Raw genomic sequence first — 25,464 nt, 5'->3', positions numbered from 1 at the left:
CGCGCACGGGCCTTGTGGACATCTGCACAGACCTCTGTCTAGTCCGTCGTACGTTCCGCCTGAGTACGTTTGGGCCTTTAGTCTAGTTTTGTCATGGAAAAAAGGCTGTTGACTAAAAGTTTTAGTCATAGTTTTAGTCGACAAAATTAACACTGCTGAACACTAAAACTGAATACGCTCAGTAAAGATACAAGTGGGAAAATCGGAACAAGTTTATTTACAAACACAATACAGTATAAAGAATGATCTAGAGTCAGTTAAGAAGCACTGTGTAATATATCACCTCCACTCAGTACACAAACTGGTTCCCCTCATAGTCCATTTTTTTATTCACTTGTGTTTGTAAAACTATTTAGTGGTCAAAGCAAAAGACATTTGGTACTTTTGAACCTTCATCTCTTGTGCATAAAAACACAAAGAGATTCAGAAAGGAAAAAGGGAACATGTTAAAATCTTACGTGCAATGATGTCCCTCAAATAATGGGGAAATAACTGACTTGCACAGCTGAGCATGAACACAAGAGTGGCATAAATAATACTACAGTCTGTTCCTCAGTGTGCGACAATAACAATAAAAATCAGCTTTCCAGTGCATGAATGCAAACTAAAATGTAACAGTTCAAAAAGGGAAGATGAAGTAATAAAGTAGTCCTACAAGTGTCGCAACACTTTACAAAGGGCAGCAGCCATTCCTCATTCTTGCATCTTTAATCATGCATTCACTTTTATAAAATTCTCCTTACTGTGGTCATCTTTCTGTGAAAAAGTCCGTGTATGCATCTCCAAAAGCACTGTGAACATCAGTGGAGGTTTAAGTGTAAACATATTTCAGTGATCGTTGAAGCAGGCACACACAAAGCCAAGTATAGAGTCATGCAGAGCATTACATGATTATGAATGGACTTTACAGTAAGACTTCACTAATTCCAGTAGAGTATAGGCTGAGAACCGCACATGAATTTCTACACTTTCCAAAGTCTTAAATGTCCTTTATTTCAACTAAGATTTAGTTTCATATTTATGAACTGCAGATAAGCAAAACACATGGGTGCATTGCATATCACATAGAGGGAGTTGTTTTCTCATAAGGCAGCATGGTTTAAGACATGAATGACGAAGAGAGGCTGTGTTGCTAAGCATTGCTACGGTGCCAATAAAAAGTATTCATCCCCCTGGATGTTTTACCCTTTTATTGATTTTATAAATCAGTCATGGTAACTATATTTTGGCTTTTTTTGACAAAAAAAAGTCTATAATGCCAAAGTGAAGACAGATTTCTCTAAAGAAATCTAATTAAACAAAACTGTTATCAAGGTATTCCTGGCTACCATTCGACCATGAAGACAAAAGAACACTCCAAGCTACTCAGAGAAAAGGTCATAAAGTCAGGGGATGGCTACCGAAAAAATTCCAAGGCACGGAACATCCCCCAGAGTGATTTATTGGGATGGTGGCAAAGAGAAAGCCACTGTTGAAGAAAACTCAGATTCAATCTGGACTAGAGTTCACCAAAATGCATGTGGGAGACTCCATGGTTAAGAGGAAGAAAGTTTGTTGGTCTGATGAGACCAAAACGGTGCATTTTAGCCATCAGACAAGATGCTTTGTTTGCTGGACACATCACCACAAACACATCATCCCCACTGTGAAGCATGGTGGTGGCAGCATCATGTTGTGGGGATGATTCTCAGCAGAATATAATAAATTTCTGGAGAACAATCTTACTCAGTCTGCAATAGAACTACAGCTTGGGAGAAGACTTATTTTAAAGCAAGACAATGACTCAAAGCTACACAAACACACAACCGAGCAACCTGACAGAGCTGGAGCAGTTTTGCAAAGAAGAATTGAAGTAAAATTGCAGTGTCCAGATGTGCAAGCCTGAATGAGACCTATCCACATAGACTCAATGCTGTGATTGCAGCCAAAGCTGCATCTGCTGAATACTGACTTGAAGGGGGTGAATATTTATGCAGTCACTTATTTTCACATATTTTATTCATTAACATCAGTTTGTAGAAATCTGTTTTCACTTTAACGTTAAAGAGAGATATATTTTTTATATTTTCTTGGTCAAAAAAGCCAAATTATATCAACCATGATTGACTTAGAAAACCAATAAAAGGGTAAAACATCCACGTGAGTGTATACTTTTTATAGGCACTGTATATGTTGCTTTACAAATCGGGTGGCCTTGAAGAGCAGAGATTTGCCAAGATGGTGTAGATTTTTCAACATCCTCCATCTCATTTTATCTCTTTTCACACACAGTTTTTTCACCAGAAGTGTTGGAGGAGTTTTTCTTTAAATAGGACAAGGAGAGGGCCACCAAAAACAGGCCATTTCTATAATACTTTAAAATATTCACCCAGTGACTCTGGTGAATAAGAAATAGATTACAAAAGTAGACAATTGAATGTCACTATTGATCTTTTAGAACCTCAATATCAAGGTTTAGTTTTACACAAACATTAAAAGCTGCCACACCTAAAGAGTGTCTGAGATAAAGAAAGAAGAGAAGGGGAATGGGGGGGGGGCACAAAGACACCCAGTGCGGCCCACTTCAGCGTAATTATCTGTGCAACGTTGAGTAGAAAACAACACCTCTGTACAGCTGAGCCACTAGAAAACTTCACAGAAACGACATCACTATGAAGACCACTTTTCACATTAAAAACAAGCATCCGTGGTAAGAGATTCGGAGATAAGCGGAAGGATTTCATTGGCTAAATAAACAGAAATGTTCACATTGAAAAGAGAAGTTATGTTGGCAATTAAAGCAGGCAACCTTCAGTGTGTCACCAGTTAGTAAGAACAAGGAGGTGTACGCTGTAGGCCAACTCTAAAGCAAATAAAACGTCCTTATTAGCTGACAACCAGAGAACACAACAGGTAAAGCAGATTTTAAACAAATAAACTTCATGTTTAACGCTAAGTTTCCACTTTAAAACAGAGGAGTGGGGGATCATGTGCACTGCCCTGTGTGCACATGGATGATCCCACGAGTATGCATGTGAATGAAGTTAAAAATTTCATGAGGCATCGCATGGAAGCCCGGACGTGGCTTGACGTTATCATAGTAATGGTGGGTAATAAAGATGCCAGAGGGGTTCATGGGGAATGCCCAGAAGCCGTAGAGGTGGACTTCCTCGCACATCTCCAAGGCGGCGGTTACCAACATCAGACCGCTGCTGAGACGCTTGGCTCGGACGCCCTGCACAGCCCAGAAACGCTGCACGTTGAGAAGGTACTGCGGGTGGAAGAAGAAGACGCCCCTCTGGGAGTCGAAGTCGTCCAGCATGTACTTGACTCTGAAAGATACGTCGGTGTTGCGGGTGTTGTAGAAGGCAGGAAGCACTACAGAGGAGTTCTCGTAATTCTGGAGGACTTCGTAAAAAGGCCGCCGCCATTTCTCCAGCTTCTGAAATCTGTAGAAAACACGAAACATGAGATTACACAAAGAAGGAGACAAAGACAGAAAGAGGCAGGGAGTGGTCAAAGTACCTCTCAGTGATAATGCTTGGATTTATCGTCACCAGATCCGTCTTAGTGCCAACATCAGCGGTATACTTCTCATTAATGGGAGGTATGTTGCACCTGCAGAAAAAATGCACTCATAAAGCTCAGCCCAGAAGTGTTAATATGACTTAGTAAGATGCTGGAGATGCGTTGTTCAGGGCTGCACAACTGATCATAAAACCTGGACTGGATCCTTCACTTCATCACAATTATAAGCCAGTTTCCAAGCTAGCTTGAAAATCAGTGATTTTAGAGAATATAGTGTCCTGCAGTTTTCAGCACAACTGGAGGATGATTTTATCTTTAAGAAGTTTTAATCTTGGGTGCAGTTGGCCTTGTGGTTTCAGGCGCGCCCCATGTACACAGTTGGCCTGGGTTCAAATCTAGCCTGTGGCACTTTCCCGTATGCCTCTCTCCAGCTGTCTCATTCCTGTTTCTGATTCTATCCGTTGTCCTCCTCTATCAAGAAAAGCATAAAAGCCTGAAAAATGAATCCTAAAAAAAGTTGCAGTCTAGTTTTTGGAAGTAGCACCAAAACAGATCATGGTATTCCTGGCTACCATTACACCATGAAGAAAAAAGAACACTCCAAGCTACTCAGAGAAAAGGTTATTGAAAGTGTAAGTCAGGGGATGGATATGGAAAATTCCAAGGCAATGAACATCCCTGGAGTTCAATTAAATCCATCATCAAAAATTGGAAGGTCTACAGCACGTTAAAATCTGCCTAGATCAGGCCGTCCTCACAAACTGAGTGATCGGCAAGAAGGACACTAGTGAGAGAAGCCACCAAGACACCTATGACTACTCTGAAGGAGTTCCAAGCTTCAGCAGCTGAGACGGGAGAGTTGATGGTGTTGAGAGTGGCAAAGAGAAAGCCACTGTTGAAGAAAACTCTTAAATCTGGTCTAGAGTTCACCAAAAGGCACACTGGAGACTCCATGGTCAAGAGGGAGGAAGTCCTTAGGTTTGCTGGAGACCAAAATGGTGCTTTTTGGTGCAACACTGCACATCACCACAAACACACACACACCCCACTGTAAAGGGTGGTGGTGGCAGCATCATGCTGTGGGGATGCTTCTCAGCAGCTACCCTGGAAGGCTTGTAAAGGCAGCAGGAAAAATGAATGCTGATAGTCATTACTATCAATTGACAAAGGAAAAGCCAGAAAGAAACTTAAGGATTGGATTGTTGTCCATGTGTTACAGAAGATTGGATGAATGATCCCTCTCAATACTTAGTCTTTTGCTGCCTAGCTGACTCACCCATAGATACGATGAATTAAACTGAATATAGTATCAATAAACCCAATGCCATAGTAGCCCTACAACAAGCTAACACTGGATAGCATAGTGCTGAAGTTGCAGGTAATGTTGACCTATAAGAATAATGTCATGCATTATCATTGTGCAGCCCTAAAACAACAAAAACTAAAGGGTTATACTCTGTCTACCTAAACACAAAATCAGCTGAGTCAATTTCTTTCCCACATTTGCTGTTCTTGATGATGCCACCATTTCCAATAACAGCACATTTCTTGTACTGTGATTTCGAATACGGCATATCCTGGATAAAAAGACAGATTGTTTCGTTAACATTGGACTCATGCTATTGTGAACTGTTAAGTAAGATATATCTTTGTTTAGAAGTAATAAAACACTATGTTGGTGCTGAACTCACATCAGGGAACATCTTGAACACCTCTGTGGTGATGGGAAGGATACCGCTGGTGTCCACTTCGTACCTCAGTTTGGTCCCTGCAGGAGTGTTCCTCTTGGTGGTGAATAGAAAGGAGGGAGCGTTACAGCAGCGAGACAGGGACATCCTTCAAGGGGACATGAAGAACAGAACATCAGAGCGAGCATTTCATCCTGGGTGGTGTTGCTATAGTCCACTGGTTTTCAAACTTTTTTCGCTCAAGACATACCTTAGGTAAAACCAAAATCTCAATGCACACCATATTCATATCAATACAAAACAGACTTTTTAATATTATAACAGTCAAGGTGGCCCATGAGGGGGGATAAAGGGGAGAGGTTTCTGGGGCCCAGTGAACTGAGGGTGGCAAAAGTGGGCAAAATGTGGCAAGACAAAGTCAAACATGGGTAACAATTGGCAAAAAGGGCCAAAAATGGGTTAAAAGTGGCAAAACATGTTGAAAGTGTCATAGAGGTTCCAAAAATGGGTTACAAGAGGCCAAAAAGGGTTAAATGTTGTAAAAAGGTGGTAAAATGCGTTAAAAGTGATTTAAAAATGGGCAAAATTGGGTAGAAAAGCGGCCAGTCAAAGAAAAACGAGTGAAAATTGGCAAGAAGGTGGTAAAAATGGGGTAAAAGTGGCATAAAGTTAGCAAAATAGGTTACAAGTGGCAAAAAAGTGGCAAAAAGGGTTAAAGTTGCTTTAAGTGGTAAAAATGGTTTAAAAGTAAGGAAAGAATTTGGCAAAACATTTCTAAATGATAGCAAAAGCAGGAAAAAAATGGCAAAAAGATAGCAAAATTGGTTAAATGTTGCAAAAAGTTCCAAAAAAGTTGCAAAATGGGTAAAATGTATTTCTAAAAAAGTTGCAAAAACTGCAAAAAAGCAGCAAAAATGGTTTAAGTTGTCAAAATATGAGGCAAAATGGGTAGAAAAATTGGTTACCTCGGTTAGAACTAGCATGAATAAATCACAACTGGGGAGGGCCCATTCTCTGGGTTTTCTCAGAGGCCAAGCCAGATCCCCAAGACACACCTTGACTTGCCTCAAGGCACACTAGTGTGCCTTGCCACAGCATTTGAGAACCACTGCTGTAGTCCAATATATCAAATGTCTGTATGTTTTCAAACGAAAGCATCATTTTAACATAGAACTGGAAATTTTCCATAAACCTCTCACAAAATCTCTAGGACAGATCCAAGATAGATGCTCACAAGGATCTCCAGATGGGGCCTATATGGCTCCCATATGGGCTGATCCACACATGCAGTTCACATACAGCCCATGTGTGGCCCACATGGACACATGGCAGCAGTCTAAGGCAATAAAACTACAATATAGAAAGTATCATTTTAAGCCTGTTGGTATTGTTTGCTTTTGTAGACAAGACAAGTGTCAAGACAGTGTAGTTTTAAGTTAAGTCTGTTTCATAGCCAGATAAAAATCCTTCCAGCAGCTGTAAATGTATTTTTCAGCTATTTAGGGCAAAAATAATTCCCCTTGCATATATGATCACATAATGATGAGCTTTAAAAAGCTTTCAGGTGTAAGAAAACTTACTTGAAGTTGCTGGTCTCCTCTTTGTTCTGCTCCCACCTACACACCTGCAGGTTCCGCCATCTCTCAAACAGCTCTGATGTTTTCACCCTGGCAGACAGGCAGAGAGACTTGTGGGATAAGGGAGGATACCCATGGCCATGTATTTTCCGATTAAAGTTTCTACAAGAGTAGTAAATCGAAGAGACATTGTAAAGAAAACACTCAGAAAGAAAAACATTGGGCAGAAAATTGCAGTGATGATAACTGTGTGATGGTTTTAGATCTAATACAAAGACAGAGGCCCCATTGTGCTTGTCCGTAAATAGCTGTCCTTGATCTGACATCTCCTCTGAGATGATTGGGGGATGTGATTTGCTCTGGGAGCCAGGGTGGCACCATTACATTGACTGTCAGGCAGAGTGACAGCGGCTGCTCTCCGCCTCAGACTTAGAGGCTCTGGGCTCTCCATCAGGCGAACAGAATCAGTCGACATTAGAGTTTGGCAGCCTCGGGGACATGCACCAAAGGTCACCGGACAATGTTCACATTTATAAAACAGGAAATGTGCCCCTAAAATTGCCAAAAGCACAACTGGCTCATTGAGAGGGACCCTGACGCTAAACTGGCCATTAAAGAGAAGGCTATGACACAGGCCATAGAAAAGGATTTCATTTTTTATTGAGCTGTGTTCTGAGTTTCCCTGCTTATTAAACAAGTCTCTAACACTTACCGCTTAATTTTGCAACTTACACATTAGCTCCAAGGCATTCAGATCCATTTAAGGACCCTACATCAATTCAAATCAATCCCTCTTTTTTTAAAGATGTATTTTTGGGCTTCATGCCTTCATTTGGGGAGCACAGGACAGTGGACTGCACAGGAAATCAGGGAGGGAGAGCAGGGAATGACATACAGGTAGACCTTCTGCATCATACTCCTGCAGCTCAACAGCTCTTAATCTTACTACCTGTCTGGTTTTAAGTAAAAAAAACTATCAAAATCAGAGGAAAAGTGATATTATATTATATGCTACGGATCAGTACAATGCGATATGATATGATACTGTATGGTACGATGCAATAAGGTACGGTACGATACGATACGGTGTGGATATGATACAATAGGATACGTTACGGCGCCAAGCAGTACGATGCGATACGTTGCATTATGGTACGATATGATACAATAAGAGGGTTCTCTGCAATGTGGTCTGTGTGGACGATGCAATACTATATGCTACAGTTTGTTACAATAAAATATGATACAATTTAGTACATCAGAATATGGTAAGTTCCTTACATTTTGTTACGATAAATTATTAGGCTACAATACATTGTGATAACTGGCATACAATAAGATGCGATACAATGCAAACAATTCCAAGAGGTTATGTTACATTGGGTTATGTTAAAGTACAAACTACAGAAAATAATACGATTAGTTAATTATGTTGTGTTACATTATGTTAAGTTACATTATGTCAAGTTACGTTACGTTGCATTACATTATATTATGTTACCTTATGTAATCCTACTTCATGGTTTGATAGGATAGAATAGGATAACATAACACTACAGGCAGGATACAATACAAAATGAAATGATATGATAGGACTCAATACAGTATGATGCAAGATAAGATCATATATAGTACAAATTATACTAAATTACACAATGAAATAATTTTTTTAGTATTACATTATCTTTTATGAAGATACAATTTAAGTTCCCTTACTTTGTGTTACGATATTACATGATACATTAGGTTACAACATTGTGATAACAAGCATGCATTATGTTAAGCTTTGTTATGTTAAGCGGTGTTGTGTTACAATATGTTATGTGATGTTATGTTACGTAATGTTATGTTGCATTACATTCTGTTACATTTTATTATGTTATGTGACGTTGTATTATATTACATAATGTTTGTCATGTTATGTTAAGTTGTGTTATGTTAAGCTGTTATGTTACATTTTGCTATGTCATGTTATGTTGCATAACATTGTTACATTATGTTGTTACATTATGTTTTGTTACGTATGTTACGTTATGTTTGTTACGTTTTGTTATGTTACGTTATGTTATCTTACGTTATCTTATGTTGTTATGTTACATTATGTTGCATTATGTTACGTTATGTTACATTATGTTATGTTACGTTACGTTATGTTACGTTATGTTACATTAAGTTACGTTATGTAATGCTGCATTATGTTAAGTTATGATGTTACATTATGTGATGTAACATAACCCTATATAACATTATGTTACCTTATGTTATGAACAGTTTGATAGGATAGGATAGTATTAGAAGATTTATATGTGAGGATATAGAGTAAACGTATTTCATTATCCTATGGTAAATTACAATACAATATGATACGGTGCGATACAACACGATCTGATACAACACGGCACGGCACGGCACAACAGATATCATACGATGCCAAACAATACCATACAACGATACCATACAACACCATACCATAGGACAGGATACACTTTTCCTCTTGTCAATATGTTGAAACTGTTTGGACTTATGTGCTGCACACATTTACTTACTAAAGTAGCATCAATACATAAAAAAATATGAATGATGAGAAATCCACAATTAAACAGAAAAACATTTACTAATAAAAACTAGAGGTATAGCACATACCTTTATCAACAAGACCAATCTAAAAACTATATTTAAAAATAACTGAACAAGTGGATCATTATGAAAAACATATCTCATATGTTAAGTTTTTATAAATGATAGGTTTGACTGGCTTTATTACTACTCAGTGCAGTCTTAAACAGGTGAATGATCATCTCTTTACTCACCTGATACTTGAGATTTACCTTCAGGAAAAAAGATGTTATTCCACACAAGGTGTCCACAACAAGGGTTAGCTTCATCAAAATGAACACTCACATTGTCAAGACTTTGATGTCCATGATCTCCTGTCTGAGCTCCCTACATGCTGTTGAGTTGTATTCAAAGGAGCCATCATAGTTTTCCAGATACCTGGAGAGACAGACACAGTCATCCTCTGCCTAAAGCTACAAGAGAATCAACAGCATTCACAAGACAGCAGAAAGAAACTGCAATATTATAAAGAGTCTGTAAAGGAAAATATCTTATCCTTACTCCTAAGTTTGGCTCTATAAAACACTGAAGTGTCAGTAAAGCATTGTGGGATGACAAATGACAGAAGTGATGGACTGATTTGAGGCGCCACAAACAGGTTAGTAACAAACTGTTTACTGGACACTTGCACCAGATTCTGTTGCATCTTAGTCTAAACCAACGTCATTCTTAAACTGGAAAATACTTTTAATATTATCTATTTTACTCATTATGATGAAAATTTGTATGCCTTAATGCTTTATGTGTTATATTTCTGAAGTGTTTATATGTGCTAGATCTAACAGTGAGAGCAGTTCTCTACAGTAAGGCTTGTTAAAATGTCTGAGACATTTGGAATAGAGTATGATTGTGTATGCTTTAACTGACAACCTTTAAACCTCATTTTTAAGACTTTGTGCATAAACACATACACAGATGTTCATGCAAACAGGTAGCCACAGTATGAAGACAATAACCAATAAGACTTTGAAATCCGACATTGTAAATTAGAGTTTAATACATTTATTTCACACACTTTTTTAAAATGGCAACATTAACTAAAAACACACAAAAATAATGCCTGACTGAGTTTTGGTGGGTTTGACAAAATGGTTCTGTAAAAAGGGTTGAAAAGATTAACACTTATTTAAGATTCATATTAAAGTGTCATCAAGTTGCCATTTCTCTGGGTTCTTATTCATCACGATGCCTCATTTCTTGCAGAATGTTGTATTTGCATGCAATCAGCGTGCAGTCTACATAAATGTGTGTGGGTTTATGTTTGGGAATGTGGTGTAGGTGGTTAAGGATGGAAATATTCATGTAAACAAAGAGCTAAAATTAGGTAGGGAAGAGGAAAATTTCTCCATGTTTGTGCTTCATGTCTGCAGTAAAATGATAGCAATTCTACTGTAGATGGATGCACATAGAAAGCATGCAGACCCCTTTACTTTTTCAATTTCCTTATGTTGCAGCCTGATGCTACAGTCGAAAAAAATATTTTTTATTCTCATTAATCGATACTCAGTCCCCCATAATAGCAAGGTGAAAAAAGAATTTTATACATTTTTTGCAGATTTGTTAAAAAAAGAAACTGTATATCACATTGACATTTAACTATAAATGTAGCTCAGGTTCCTCCCATTTCTCTGGATCTTTGCTGAGATGTTTCTACATCTCTATGGAGTCCACCTGTGCTAAATTAAACTGATTGGACATGATTTGGAAAAGCACATACCTCTCTATAAAAGGCCTTACTGCTGACCATGCATATCAGAGCAAAAACCAAGCCATGAAGTCAAAGGAGCTGCCTGCAGAACTCAGGGACAGGATTGATGACAGGCACAGATCTCAGGGAAGGGTACTAAAAGAGTCTGCTGCACTGAGAGTTCCCAAGAGGACAGTGGCCTCCATGGAAGAAGTTTGACACAACCAGGACTCTTCTAAGAGCTGGCCGCCTGCCAGAAAGAGCAACTGTGGGAGACCAGCTCTTGGAAAGAGAGATGACCAAGAACCTGATGGTCACTCTGACTGAGCTGCAGAGATCCTGGGCGGGGTTGGAACGAAGTACCAGAAGGTCCATCATCACTGCAGCCCTCTGTGGATCTGGGTACCTAGATCAAGGTGCTGTCCTCAGTGCAAAACACATGTAAGCCCGGTTGGAGTTTGCAAATTCCAAATGAAAGCCAAGTAGACTTGTTCACATTTTGCACTGAGGAGACCACTCCGCCATAAAGCCCAGATCAGTGGAGGGCTGCAGTGATGGTTGTCCTTTTAGAACTTTGTCCGATCTCCACACAGGATCTCTGCAGTTCAGTCAGAGTGACCATCAGATTCTGGTCACCTCTCTTACTAAGACCTTTCTACCCTGATGGCTCAGTTTGGTCGGGCAACCAGTTTTTGGAAGCGTCCTGATTGTGCCAGACTTCTTCCCTTTGAGAATCATGGAGACCACTGTGCTCTTGGTAACCTTCAGTGCTGCAGAAATTTCATGTGGCCTTCCCCAGACCTGTGCTTTGCAACAATCCCATCTCTGAGCTCTGCAGGAAGCTCCTTTGACCTTGGTTTTTAATCTGATATGCATCGTCAGCTGTGAGGCCCATAGGTCAATGCAGAATCTCAGGTTTTTTTATTTTTAATAAATCTGCAAAAATTTCTAAAATTCTGTTTTCACTTTGTCGTGATGGGCTACTAAGTGCACATTAATGAGAATAAAAATGAATTTTTTCGACTGTAGCATTAGGCTTCAAGAGCATAAAACGTGAAAAGTGAAGGAGGTCTGAATGCACAGTATAGCCAGTCTATTTTGTTAGCTCCTCATAGGAGCTTAAGTTAAGGGAGGGTGATGACAGATAAGGGCTTCAAGAAGTTGACACTAAAGATTAACAAAAACAAGATTATGGTTTAAATATTAGATTGATATTCAAGATTACTGAGCAAAAAGGTTTAAATTATATATGCAGCTTTGATTTTTCTCTTTATCTTGCATGCAAATACAACATCATTTCATTATGATGTTTATCCTTGGGCGTGTGACAATAACCAGGCTGTACAAAGCCAAATGACTTTGTCTAATTGTCAATAAAGTCACACCCAGGGGGGTTCTGTCTTTGAGCCCAGATCTATAACTTTCCTTTTAGGTTTGGGCAGAGGGCCTAGAGCTGGCAGAGCCATCTCTTCCTGGCTGCATTAAAGAGAACGGTTATATAAATAAATATGGCAAGTTTTCACTTTGTTAAACCTGTTTAAAGACAGAGATATCTACAGCTTGAACTATACCCCTTCATTAGCCTTTAAAAGCACTACATGCCATATCTGTTTTTAATTTACATGTATGATGCTTAAGGGAACATGAGGTGATTAATGCAATAATCGTCAGAATGAGCGTTTTTGTCACATCAGATATCAGATAGACATCAGATACTGTGAACTGAAAGATGGATTGAACGGATTACCTGTGGCTGTGGAGGTAAAAGAGTTCAAATAAAAAATCATGGCAATAAAAGAACACAACGAGCAATACGATGGAGGGATGCATTAAAGGAACAAGATGCTGGGATGAGATTGTACAAATAAGGAACGATGAAACTGGTTGTCTACATCCACCTGATGATGCAGTGTATTTCTGGAGGTTTCTAAAACATATCTGACACTTCCAACAGGGCTTTTCATGCTTGTTTTAGCTAAGATGATGAAACCTTTGCAAGTGTTCTCTGTTTAGTTCCAAAAGCAAGACAGCGAGATGAATGTCATCTCATAGGGGAAGTTAACCGTACATTGCTGGTTCAGAACAAATTCAAGGAGGAGAAAGGCTAATGAGGATTTGTAAGGGAGAAATCTGGTACGTTCCTGTCTTATTGAAGAGAAGGTAAGAAGAAAAGGGGGGTAAATCCAGGTCGCAGAGAGAGACAATGCAGATGTGAGAAGGGGAGATAGGGGGAGCAGAGAGAAGTGTCCACACTATGTACATGGCATACACACAGAGCTGTGCAGAACACATGAGACACAGGTTGAGGAGGACAAGGCATTTGGAGATGGGGTGCTGGATGGGACACAGAGGTACGAGGAGAAGCCAGTACATCAGCAGGAGACCGTGGTTTCTATACCAGCTTCTGAAGGGAGAGGGGGGATGTAGGGTGTCGGGGGTTCTGGGGTCGAGGTGAACGGGATCAGACAACATGCAAGAGCAAATCTGAAAGTGCAACCACCACTGAAAAAATATGAGAGATTATACCTTTTAAAACTAATGAAAAACAAAGAGGCATTCCTGGGTTTCTGTGAGAAATACTTTTTAAAAAATGCCTTCAAACTGGCCTACCTTTGAGAGCGTTTTTTTTTCTTCTTAATATCAGCTAGGCAGGGTGTGACTATTACGGAGATCTGTGAATCTGGCTGAAAATTCTGACGGAAACATCTGTCAACATGCAGACAGGTTTTAAGTTAGATTTTAAATGTGGGATGTAGTCAGTCCTGTGACATTACCAACCCCTGCTAACTTTATTTTCACTTCAAAAAAAAAGGAAAAAAGAAAGAAAACCCTGCAGATTTCTAAACAAGTGAAGAAAAAAAATGTTGCAGCTGTGTTCCCTGAGGAATCTGGTGGTAAAATCAGCGGCCCAGTCCATGCATGCAAGGCTGGGTCGTCACTAAGATGGATTTGAAACTTATTTTGTCTTTCATTCTATCTTTCTCTCTCTCTCTCTCTCCCACACACTCTCTTTTTTCAGAGGTGTTGTGCAGCAAAGGTACCTTTTCCTTCCATTTCTGGCAGGCTTCACAGCTCCGTCATCCGAGAAATTAACGGGACCGGTCCAATTTCCTGTCTCGTCCCCTTTGAGTCGGCTAAACTGTTGCGCACTAGTAAGAAAATGAGTCAGTTTATTTGGGATTTATTGTCCTTATTGTGCAAACACCCACACACAGAAAACTGCACTCTCAAAACTCAAACACTCATGCACACACAAAAGCTGTGTCCCAATTCAGGGGCTGCATCCTTCCAAGGGGACATTTCAGACCAGATTTGCTGAGTGTAGCAGCCTATCAAATCTTGTCCCATTGTGAATGCAGCTGACAAGTGAGTCCTAGATTTTATGATCTATCCTTTATGGCCGGACATTTCCTCAACATCCTGAATTGGTGCCAATTTAAAAAAAGGGGCATACTCTTGAGCAGTACAATTTCATAAATAATTGGTTTTAATTCAATTAAGGTAGTACCGCTGATGATAACAAAACAAAGGGGGGGTTAAAACTTCCAAAAACTTCAAAATACTAGTTGTTACCTGATGTTAGCTAGTTAGTTCCAGTGTAGCTGTCAAGATTGCTAGGCACAATAACAAAAGCTGGTTAAGTGAAGAGAATTTCATAGTCTTATTTCAGTTCAGCCTGAGTGGTCTACACAGGTTGCAAAGACTGTATCCCTTTATAGGTTGGGTCCTCTGAAGAATGCTACCCCTGAATTGAGACATAGCTATTATGCTGGACCACCTTTGTGGTTCAAAAGAAATCCCCAAAAATGGTAAGAATGGGTTTCCTGTTGATGACATCATGGTTTGGATGGTTCATTTATGCTCTTTCTGGCCTGATGCCGCAACCCAGGGTGTGACTCAAACATTCACACAGTGACATCGGTCTGTAGGAGTGTTGGACTTGTTCTTCGATATATTAAAGTCACACTGATTTAAAGGAGAACAGCTGTTGCCAATGGTGCTGTGAATGTCAAATTACTTCTGGGGAAGAGTTGCCAAAAGAATTGGCAAGTGCTGATAGTATAAAATGGTTGTGCTTCCCAATAGATGTTGCAACACACTAAAATAGCAATCTCTGGAGCGAAGTCAATTATTCCTGTTATGTTACTGTGGATTTCCTTGACTTGAATGACTTCACTGTATCAGAAACTTGTTTGTTTCTAATGGAAAATTACCATAAATTTTGTTTAAAGATGCAGAGGAGGCAATTGGGTGCTAGTGGTTAATCTCCTCACAAGGAGATGCAACACATCCTAAAAACACAACCAACCAAGGACCTGTTTATACTCATTTTGGGTGTTTCGGACAAACTTAAATATGCTTCAAATCCCATAAGAAGTCTAAAACTGGCACCTTTCCCTCCTGATACTTTATTCAGCCTTTCTTTAACTCTAGTCCATTAAGAACATTTTGATTTTTGAACAGATATTTTGTGCAATTGCTAATATCTACATGACCAGGATGGCTTTGAGTCAAAGGAACAGAGGAATAAGCCAAAAGTGGCTAAGAGGGTGGCATGGCCACTACTGACAGCTAACTGGCCACACAAAAGTCTGTTTGCTATTCGCCTTGTTGGAACCAGGACAGGTTTGGACTGTGCTGCAGCTGCCTGCAGGTTTATATACATTGCACTGTCGCTGATTTATCTTTACAAGTCCTCGTAATTGTAAGTGGACATTTTTCAAGTCCTTGAAGTTTTATGTGTAGGCCATCAGCTGTATCTGTATCTGTATAATTTTTGTGCAGGTTTGCTTCACCCTTAATGATGAAAGTAAAGGCCCATTTATACTCCCTTTACATATGAAAATGTATACATCCTTATCAAATGATGTTACCATCACTGCTCACATACTTCCATGCATCCTTTACGTTGGCATGGATGTTAACCAATACATCCACCAGCCCAGCCCAGAGTCAAAAGTTTCTGACAACAACAAACTCAAAAACAAACATGGCGACTGTGGAGGAGGTACTGATAATATACCTCTTGCATAAAAGACAAAAACTGAGGAAGCGTTTCTAACCAAATCGCACAACTTTGCCTCAAAAAGTTCCGCCATTGTTATTTTTTCTTCGTGTCTCACTAGAGCTACGTATCTGGTAGTGACAGCAACACTGCCCCCACGGTTTCCTGTGGTACTGCTCTGTTTGGCCCGTATCCGTAAGCTTTGTGGAAACATGCAGAGATACGGACGAAATGAACTTGGAGCAAGGACAGAAGGCTCCGTCCACATCCGGATTCGTATTTAATGTTGAGCATAAATGGGCCTTAATAATCGTCCTACTGCTATAGTTTGGGGCGTGTCTGTGTGTGTCTGTGTTGATTTCTACGCCACATCATTGCACCAACTGTCCCTGATACCTCTCAGAGGACTTCATGGGTGTACTGGTTTGAAACTGGTGCCATGAAAAAAAAAAAATCATAAATATGTGGAGATTATCTATAAAATCCCGAAATGTTGCACCGAGTCATCATTCAGGGTTTCTTGCTGTGTCCTATTTACCTCAGAAGTCAGATGTCAGAGTTGGGAATGACATCACACCCAAGTTAAATGCACTTTATTTGCTACTAGCATGCCAGAGTGAGTGACAGAGTCACTGGACAACTGGATTAAGTTTAAAAACAAGCCCACAAGGCATAGCCAAGGATTTTGGGCCCCTAGAAAGAATATTACACATGACCCCCTTTAACCAGCAAGCCATGGGACAAATGTTGCATAATTTTTCCAAATATGTATGCATTTAAATGTGTTTCTGAACCATAATTTCCCAATATAGGAGCAATATTTTTACTATAGTTAAATTGGATGTACTTGCATTATTTCGAAGCACTTGACTACACCATTTGGACATTTTCAGCGAGGAACACCGGTCCCTCAGTATTTTATTTCGCTCTATTTGATATAAATTTCAGTCTGTTGACCACTTCATGTAGTTGCTTTTGATTCAATAATGACACTTTTTACTTGGGAAAAAAAATAAAGGTACACTTTTTATTGCAGGCTTCTCAAAGGCCCCTCCCTATTGTGGGCCCTTGTAATCAGTACCCTTTCCTCCCACTGTGCTACACCCATGGACATGATACACCGGCTCCACGATCCTCGTTCAAAGTAAGCTCTCTTTAAAACATTTCTCAGTGCTTATATTAAACAAAATAATACAGGAGCGGTGTCACACGTTGCTGTTTTGTCAGTTGTAGTCACTGGTGCTGCGTAAACATGTTTGAATATGGGTCTGTCTCCTTGCAGCCAAACAGTGTGATACTTTTTAAAGCTCCACAAAAAAGTGCCTGCACTTAAACTTTATAAAAGGGACAAAAGGCACAGCTTTAATGCTCTTCTTTTTATGTTACTGGCCTATCACTGCACATATGCGCCGGCATGCAGAGACACTGAGCCATTATGCAGTTATTTGGGGGAAAACACCCCTTTCAGTGCAAATTGGCCTGACTGCACTGAGCATCCAATGATAGAGCAGTAAAAGCACAGCATAAATAAAGGTTAGCCCACTGTCTGCAAGAGCTGATGGAAGAGTGCTGCTGCTTTTATGACGCACCAGAGATCAGGAAAAAATTTCACCTCTGCGTGACTTGAAAATAAATATGTTTTCCTTCATTCAGGGATAAACTTTGTCAATGTGGTGCTTGAGTGAACACATTAATATTGCCATTGGTTTCAGTAAACTGTCTGTTATTCTGAAGGTTTATCATGGTTGTCAGGATCTGCGTGTGATGTGGGTGGGGTTGGACTGAGAGTAATTATCAATAATCCAGAAGAGCGGGATTAAGAAAAGAGTCCCGCGCAGGGCTCTACATGTCAGCATGGTAAAGGTCCATGGTAACTAATCTAAAGGAAATGTATCACTGCCAGGCTCTTGCAGTGTCAAACATGCTCCCATTAATAAAACAATACTCTGACGATGCATGTAAACTAGGGCAAGCACAGTAGTCCAGTTAGATTTCCTCATTAAGCTGCTCAACTGTGCATGTAATTATACTGAGGCCTGTAGTTGCTCCACCAAGTCTGGCTACACCTCTGGATCAGGGTTTAGATTCACCTGGGATCTGGTAATAATTGGTTTGGGGGATTTTAATGAGATTCCATTGCATTAAAAATATTTAGAATATGTCAGTGCTGTTACATCACCATTCATTTGTCGACAGACATTTAGAATTTACATTTTAAACAATTTCTCCTGAACATCAAAGGTTATACAACTCCTCTTTTGACTGATTATTATGCAGGGATTCGTGGGTGACTCATTTCACTGAGTGCTCCGTGGGTGTTGAGCTAAATTCAGCCGGCAGGCTTAGCCCAAAGAGCCTCTCTGGGTGCATTATGTGCTGGAGCATTCATCATCAGGGGACACGTGTCAATACTGATCTGCAGGCACATTTGGCTTCTCTGAGTGCTACTTCAACATCTCAACAACACTGCAGAACAGAACAGCCTCTAAAAAAGCAGAGAAATAAGAGGACAGCTGCTGGTTTCTACAGAAGAGCTCATCAAACCTGCATCATTTCATCCATCTTCATCCTGATGGAAACAAAACACCCACTAAAGCTTGACTCCCATATAAAATCATCAATATCCCATAGAGGTTTTACTGTAAGGATATTTTCCAATGCTGTGCTGACCAATAAAAGTCTAATCGATCTCATGTGACTACTTCAGACTCCAGAGCCTTCAGTCCAATGAGCCCATTTATCTCCATAAACTCAATTAAGAGCTAAATTCAGACAGTAATCTAAGCATTAGTTCAGACACACAACAGCCACAGAGTTTCTCTGCAGCCCTAATGTGTGCTGATTCCGCCCTTGAGCATCATTAATAGGACATGGAAGCAGCGAGGACTTTTAGACTATTTGATTATTGGAGTTTGGTTTTTACCGTAGGATGGGCACATGGACTCAGAAGTCCATTTAAAATGTCCTCGGGTATTTCCTGTACCCACCAAGGACTTCTTAACACAGAGGACACACTTCTTAGAACTCCTAAGTGCACTGACTTCTACAATATTAACCAGCAGTCCTGTCTATATTTACCCATACGGCTTGGTCTGGTACAAAAACACAAAAGCAGAAACAATGGGTGGGACCCAACTGCATAGTGCACAAAAAACCAGAGGCTCTCAACCAGAGTTACCTGCTCATAAAGTGTTCATTTTAGTAATTAAATCATTGATCAGAGGATTATTTACTGCAAACCAAACACTTATTATATTTTAAATGCAGTAAAACAAGCATATCTGTTTTTTTTCCTTAAAAAATGAGATAATTTAGCTTTTTTGCAACAGCAGAATCGGGAGGAAGAACCTGAATGTATATTGCATAAAAAAGAGCTCATAAACAAAGATGAATATCAATACAGCATTTATTGTTGTTGTATTAACCATTGACCTAATGCTTACATATCTATTAGGCAACAACTACAAGCAAAATAAGATTTATTACCTCCGCCAAGGAGGTTATGTGATCGGGTGGGTTTGTTAGTTTGTTAGCAACATAACTCAAAAAGTTGTGGAAAGATTTTGATGAAATTTTCAAGAATGTCAGAAATGGCATAAGGTAGAGCTGATTCGATTTTGGGACTGATCTGGATCACCGTCTGGATCCAGGAATTTTTTAAGGATTCTGTATTATTGGGGGTTAGGGCTAATGGCGGAGGTCTGCACTGTTACCACTTTACACCAGGAGATGGTGGACATGAGCAACTTCAATCCCAGCAGCATTTGTGGGTGTGTTTCTATTCAAAGTTTTGGAGTTTATAGAGTTTGAAAGACGCACGCCTGGTGGACGAGACGAGTTGGAGCGTAAAAGAGAGAAAGCAAATTTTAGCGAGCGAATACTCACAATGCTGGGAGGAATAAAGGAATATTCACCCTCTGCCATGACTTCCACTCGTCCGGTGAGACCATGGATGCATCTGTTGGCACCCGTAGTGAAGCCAATGCTTAGCCTCACCTTGCTGTGAGGCAAAGCATTCAAATCATATTTATGATTTTTTTCATGGCACCAGTTTCGAACCAGTACACCCATGAAGTCGTCTGAGAGGTGTTAGGGACAGTTGGCGCAATGGTGAGGCATGGAAATCAACACAGACACGCCCCAAATTATAGCAGAAAGACGATTATTAAGGCCCATTTATGCTCAACATTAAATACGAATCCGGATACGGACTGAGCCTTCTGTCTGTGCTCCGCGTTCATTTTGTCCAAATTTCTGCACGTTTCCATAAAGCTTACGGATACGGGCCAAACAGAGCAGTACCACTGGAAACCGTGGTGGCAGTGTTGCTGTCACTACCCAATACGTAGCTCTAGTGAGACATGAAGAAAAAATAACAATGGCGGAACTTTTTGAGGCAAAGTTGTGCGATTTGGTTAGAAACGCTTCCTCAGTTTTTGTCTTTTATGCCTTTTATGTCTTTTTATTGACTATGTTGTTGTCAGAAACTTTTGACTCTAGGCTGCCCCCCCGTGGATGTAATGGTTAAATCCATGCCAACGTAAAGGACACATGGAAGTATGTGAGCAGTGACGGTAACATCATTTGAAAAGGACGTATACATTTTCGTACGTGAAGGGAGTATAAATTGGCCTTTATACTCATTAAGAGATGTGCTGGTCATTTTGAGCGGTAGCCTAATAAAAGAGGCTAGGGCTTGACAGGTTAAGAGTTGATTTGCTACTAGTCATGTGACATCTAGCCAATCAGATTGTGTTCTGTACAGGACATTTGGTGAAACTGTGGAGAGTGAAAATGAAGCCAAAGTAGCAGACATTTTGATTAATTAATTTAATCGATTATTGGTCAAATAAAGTGCCGATACCGATAATCGGCCTCAATAATCCACCAGGCTGATCATCAGTCGACCTCGAGTTAGAAGACAGTCATTTTCTGCTCTGGTTAACACAGTATTTGATGGCGGGATTAGGAGCTTAAATCCGCAGCAGTAATCCACTTTTTGCTCCTCTCTGGGTTTTCCTTTTCTAATGGGATTCTGCTGAAGCATAACTAATGACGAAAACACGTATTTGTGACGTCTTGTGAAAACTATGAATACACCTTTGAACTGGAAAGAAAGGGAGTCAAAATCTTAGAAGCAGATTCCCAGTATAGTGACATTTTATCACTCCTGTTGGATTTTCTTTTCAAACCTTACCCTTTGTTGTCAATATTTGCACTATTTCACCATCTGTTTGTTCCTCATACTTTGCACTACGAGGATCTTGTTTGTCTGAAAGGTTCTTTATTAAAAATGCTGGGCTGAGTTGAATTCCCCATTGGTTTTGTACTGTTTGTCAAACAAACTAACACTTCAAAACTGAGAGCAGAGAAAACTCTCGATTGCAGCCAAATGCACGGTTGCAGAACTTCTCCCTTTTTTTGTTAGTTATTAAGCCAACCCACACCCACTTGGGTCCCACTTTATTCAGCCAAGAATATTTTTAGACACGTCTCTCATCAAGTCAAACAGAGTTGAATGTTAATATGTGTTCCTTTGGAAGTGTGTCACACACTGAAGGAGCTCTCCTGACATTTTCGGGCCTATAAGCTGCAGAATTTCATCCTAATGTAAGTGACACTGAGTCACCTCTGAGAGTCAATGTCCTGAAGCACGACCGTGGCGTTCCTTTCCCTTTTCTCTTGGATAAACACAAACAAGCTGGTGTAAGACTGATGAAACATTCATGCTGTGTCTCCCTATGCTTTTTTAGCACCCTAATGCCTCCTCTGCCGCTGCTCTAGCCTGGATGCACCAGGGTATCTACAGAGACAAGACCAGAGTGCGTGAAAGCCTCTCTCAGGCTCCGGTTCGGTGTTGGGAAGAGGCTGGGTGTGGTCGAACCCATGTGGAAGCTTGTTTTTGCCCATCATAAGATGACGTCATCTCTCCTTCTGCCTCACACACACACACACGCACACAAGCAATCACAATCACCTATCGGCCTCTCACTCTCCTTCCTCTCTCTCTTTCTCCCCCACTTGCACTGAGGTGTGTGCAGACAGACTGTAGCAAAATGGCTGCCACTGCTTTCTGCTTCTGCGGCTTGTGCCCCCCCTCCCACCGTCTCTCTCTCCCAGACTGAGAGCAAAGTGAGGGCACAGGCGAGAGATAGGTGCGCGTGTTGGTGTTTGAATTCATGCATCTCTGCCGCAGAGGTCAGGATGCCATGAATCCATGGTTGAGTTTTTAGTCAGACCAGCCCAGCAGGGTGTCAGGAGGGGGGAGGGGGGGTTAGCTGTGGGCAGATTGCAGCACATGTATGTTTGCTCTGAGGTAAGCATATATGTGCTGCGTGTCCAAATATCTGGAGGTGGGGGTCGAGTTCTCAGATTGTTTCTTTTTTTTTTTTTGTGCGATTTTCCACCTTGAGATCAAACATCCCGGCTTCTCAGCATCTGCTCGTCTCACGCTGAAATTTGTCTCAGATTGTTGAAGAAAAAGGGGGTCAGGGATTTACACGAAAAAAAAGACTTCCATATGACAGGGATAAATCTTGCAGAGGTATTATAAAACACAGCTCTGCAGAGGCTGAGTGCACCGAGTGCAGCCTGCTGACATGATTTATTTAACATGGACCAGTAAGAAATACACATCATCTGTAGCGTGTTCTTCTCTGTTATCTTCATCATCATCAGCTCTGCTAGCCTTCCGCTGCATTCTGCTAATCTGATGCCTCTGTAAGATGTAGGCTAGGACCAGTCAAGAAAAATTAAAAATAAAGATCTTTGGAAAAAGAAAGGGAAAAAACATTACCATACACAGCTGGAGGACTGTGTATGGTATGAATGTGATGCTGCATTTCTTAATCAAAAAAATAAATCCAATGGAATTGTTTCTATGCCACTGGAAAAAAGATGGATGGTTAATTGCTTTTGTTCTTCCCAGCCATTAAAGCCTGTTTACCCCCATGCATATTAGACATAATGTTGTTAAATCACACTGTACTGCAGAGTGAATAACTTAGGATCTATTTACACACATCAGGCATGCTTTTCAATGTAATTCCTGTATGTACAGATCTATCACAAGGCCCCCATCAATTAGGACCAAACTGGAAAAAAACACACTTACCTCTTAATGTAGTTCTTCCCATAGAGAATCTGCTGCAATAGTGTGACGAGTCCAAATGCGCAAATAAATATAAAACATAGAGATCTGTTGCCGAGTATGTCTTTACCCGACGATGGGTCGGCGTATCCCATCCTTCTTCGCAGCATCCAGGGCTGACGGTGACACCCGCTTAGGTGTCTCTCTCCGCTGCATTCAGGACCAGGAGCGCCGCTGGCTTATTGGAGCCTCTAGACAGCACATTGTCCATCACCTTCAGCTATTTCCCCGCTCCCATACCGCAGCATCGCCGTTGCATGACGCGCAAAGCAGACTGGGACTTTAAATGCAAAGCATTAGAGTCCACTTTCTGCTTTTTTGACCTTTATTATAAAATGAAACGTCAAAAAAGCAGATTTTTTTTTTATTCAATGAAAATAGCGCGCGCTCTCGTTAGTGATGTGGACCCGCTCGGTAGGATGCAAGCAATGCAGATTACCCCAAATTACGAGCTGTTTGTTCGAGACTAATCCGGAAACGCTCCTCAGATCAGATCGAGCCAAAAGCTGATCGATGTCAAACGCGATTCTGATGAATTTTTAGGACTACGAGCTGCGACGGATGAATAAAACACACATCCTCTATGCTTCATCTCAAATCTGAGCAAAGCTGCGTGACTGTAATGCAAGAGGAGGAGGAGGAGGAGGAGGAGGGTGCGCCTTTTCTCAGCCGGGCGCGCGCACCGTTTCATTCAGATAGATGCTCCTTACTCAGCCAAAACCCCCCAAGGTCATTCTGCTCCACGAGGGAGGCTGGACTTACAGACAGAGCATCCAAACTGAAACTAAACTTTAGAGAAAAATCTAAATTTAGTAGAAATAAAATAAGTGAAATATCACATTCAGACCTTTAGCAGAAATACTTGAAATTCAGCCCAGGTTCCTCCTATTTCTCTGGATCTTTCCTGATGTTTCTACACCTTGATTGAATTGATTGGACATGATCTGGAAAGGCACACACCTCTATAGAACAGTGTTTCTCAACATTGGGGTCGGGACCCCGCTGGGGGTCGTGAGACACTAATAGGTTGTTTCCACCAAGCGGTCTGGCTCAGTTGGGTGCAGAACGGCACGCATTTTTTTGTGTTTCCATAGAGCAAAAGTTAGAAAGGGTCCCAAAAAACCGACCCGTACCGTCCCACTTTTTGGCACCCTTCCGTAGGGGTGCCAATCTTACCTACCTGTGCCAAAAAGGTGGAGCTACACACACAACAATAGGGGCTGCACTGACATCACATCAACGCACGACTCATCTGCTCACCTCCTGGCTTCAAAACACGGAAGTCTGCGCTGTGAGAAGCGGGCGAAAACGAGAGAAAAACTGACTAATATCTGCCTAAATGGGAAATATTTGGACTCGACGGAGATCCAAACTGTTTCCTACTCTATGGATATTGATATCTGGCCACAAATCAAGTTTCCTGACAGTTATCTGGACCTGATTTAAGAACACAAAGCAGAGCCCAAAGGCTCACATCAGCCTGATCCGTTCGCAATGGATAAGAAACTAAATTAATGTTTAAGTTTTTTTAGAACAGTTCATTCTCATCTGTAACTAGTTATTAATCTACTTCTTACGTTAGGTAACCTGTGGAAACATCGCTCTGTGGTTTTTGAACGTGCTCGTAAAACTTCAGGCTGCAGACTATTTTAAAACGAGATCAGTGCGCCCAGGATTTCTGACTTAATCCAGTTTAACACCAGCTGGACTTTTACTTTATTTTTAATTCGGAGAATTCTCACAGTACAGCTCTAAACTTTAATATTTTGTCATATAAACTGTTCTAGACTAGATATATTCACATATTAACGTAGCATTATGACTCAAACTGTCTCTGTACACGTATTCCATCAGCTGTGGAGCTGTAACGATGGTGGTTAACATTAAAATGTAGTTATTGTTTAAAAAAGCACTTTCACATGAAATAAAGCTGGTAACTGCTTATTCCCTACTGATTTCTGTCACTCATCCTTTCTATAACTCTGCGGCTGGACCAGCAGACTCGGGTCACTCGGGTCTCGGGTCACTCGGGTCTCAGAGTGCACATATCCGTGAATGACTACAGTTTCGTCTCCGTGTGGACGGCTATCCACATCTTTCTTGAAACGATTACGTCACACATAGCGTAGCTCCCTTAAGGCTCCTGCGCGTGTCCGACCAAAACAAACATGGCAGACTACAGGGTTGTGTTCGTGCTGCAGAAGCTACTGAGCTTGTTATGGATTTTATAGCAA

General features: G+C 40.7%; 1 protein-coding gene across 2 annotated transcripts; it reads right to left on the bottom strand.

Moving 5' to 3' along the window:
* Window positions 1-2,089: 2,089 nt before the first annotated feature.
* st8sia5 (ST8 alpha-N-acetyl-neuraminide alpha-2,8-sialyltransferase 5) lies at window positions 2,090-23,827 on the bottom strand. 2 transcript variants are annotated; one of them, XM_041811594.1, is made up of 8 exons: window positions 23,195-23,827; window positions 14,117-14,224; window positions 9,674-9,766; window positions 6,776-6,934; window positions 5,199-5,343; window positions 4,972-5,084; window positions 3,505-3,597; window positions 2,090-3,428 (listed from the first exon to the last, which is right to left on the bottom strand). In XM_041811594.1, exons 1-8 carry the CDS (start codon window positions 23,338-23,340, stop codon window positions 2,966-2,968), a joined length of 1,320 nt encoding a protein of 439 aa, XP_041667528.1. In that variant the 5' UTR covers window positions 23,341-23,827; the 3' UTR covers window positions 2,090-2,965. The 2 variants fall into 2 exon arrangements, with proteins under 2 accessions (XP_041667528.1, XP_041667529.1); XM_041811595.1 differs by having other exon boundaries at window positions 6,776-6,862.
* Between the last annotated feature and the right edge of the window lie 1,637 nt (window positions 23,828-25,464).

Source organism: Cheilinus undulatus, linkage group 17 (genome assembly GCF_018320785.1).
Source record: "Cheilinus undulatus linkage group 17, ASM1832078v1, whole genome shotgun sequence".
NCBI classification, from domain to species: Eukaryota; Metazoa; Chordata; class Actinopteri; order Labriformes; family Labridae; genus Cheilinus; species Cheilinus undulatus.
The sequence above is the reverse complement of the archived record's forward strand: the minus strand, read 5'-3'. Positions and strand labels throughout refer to the sequence as shown.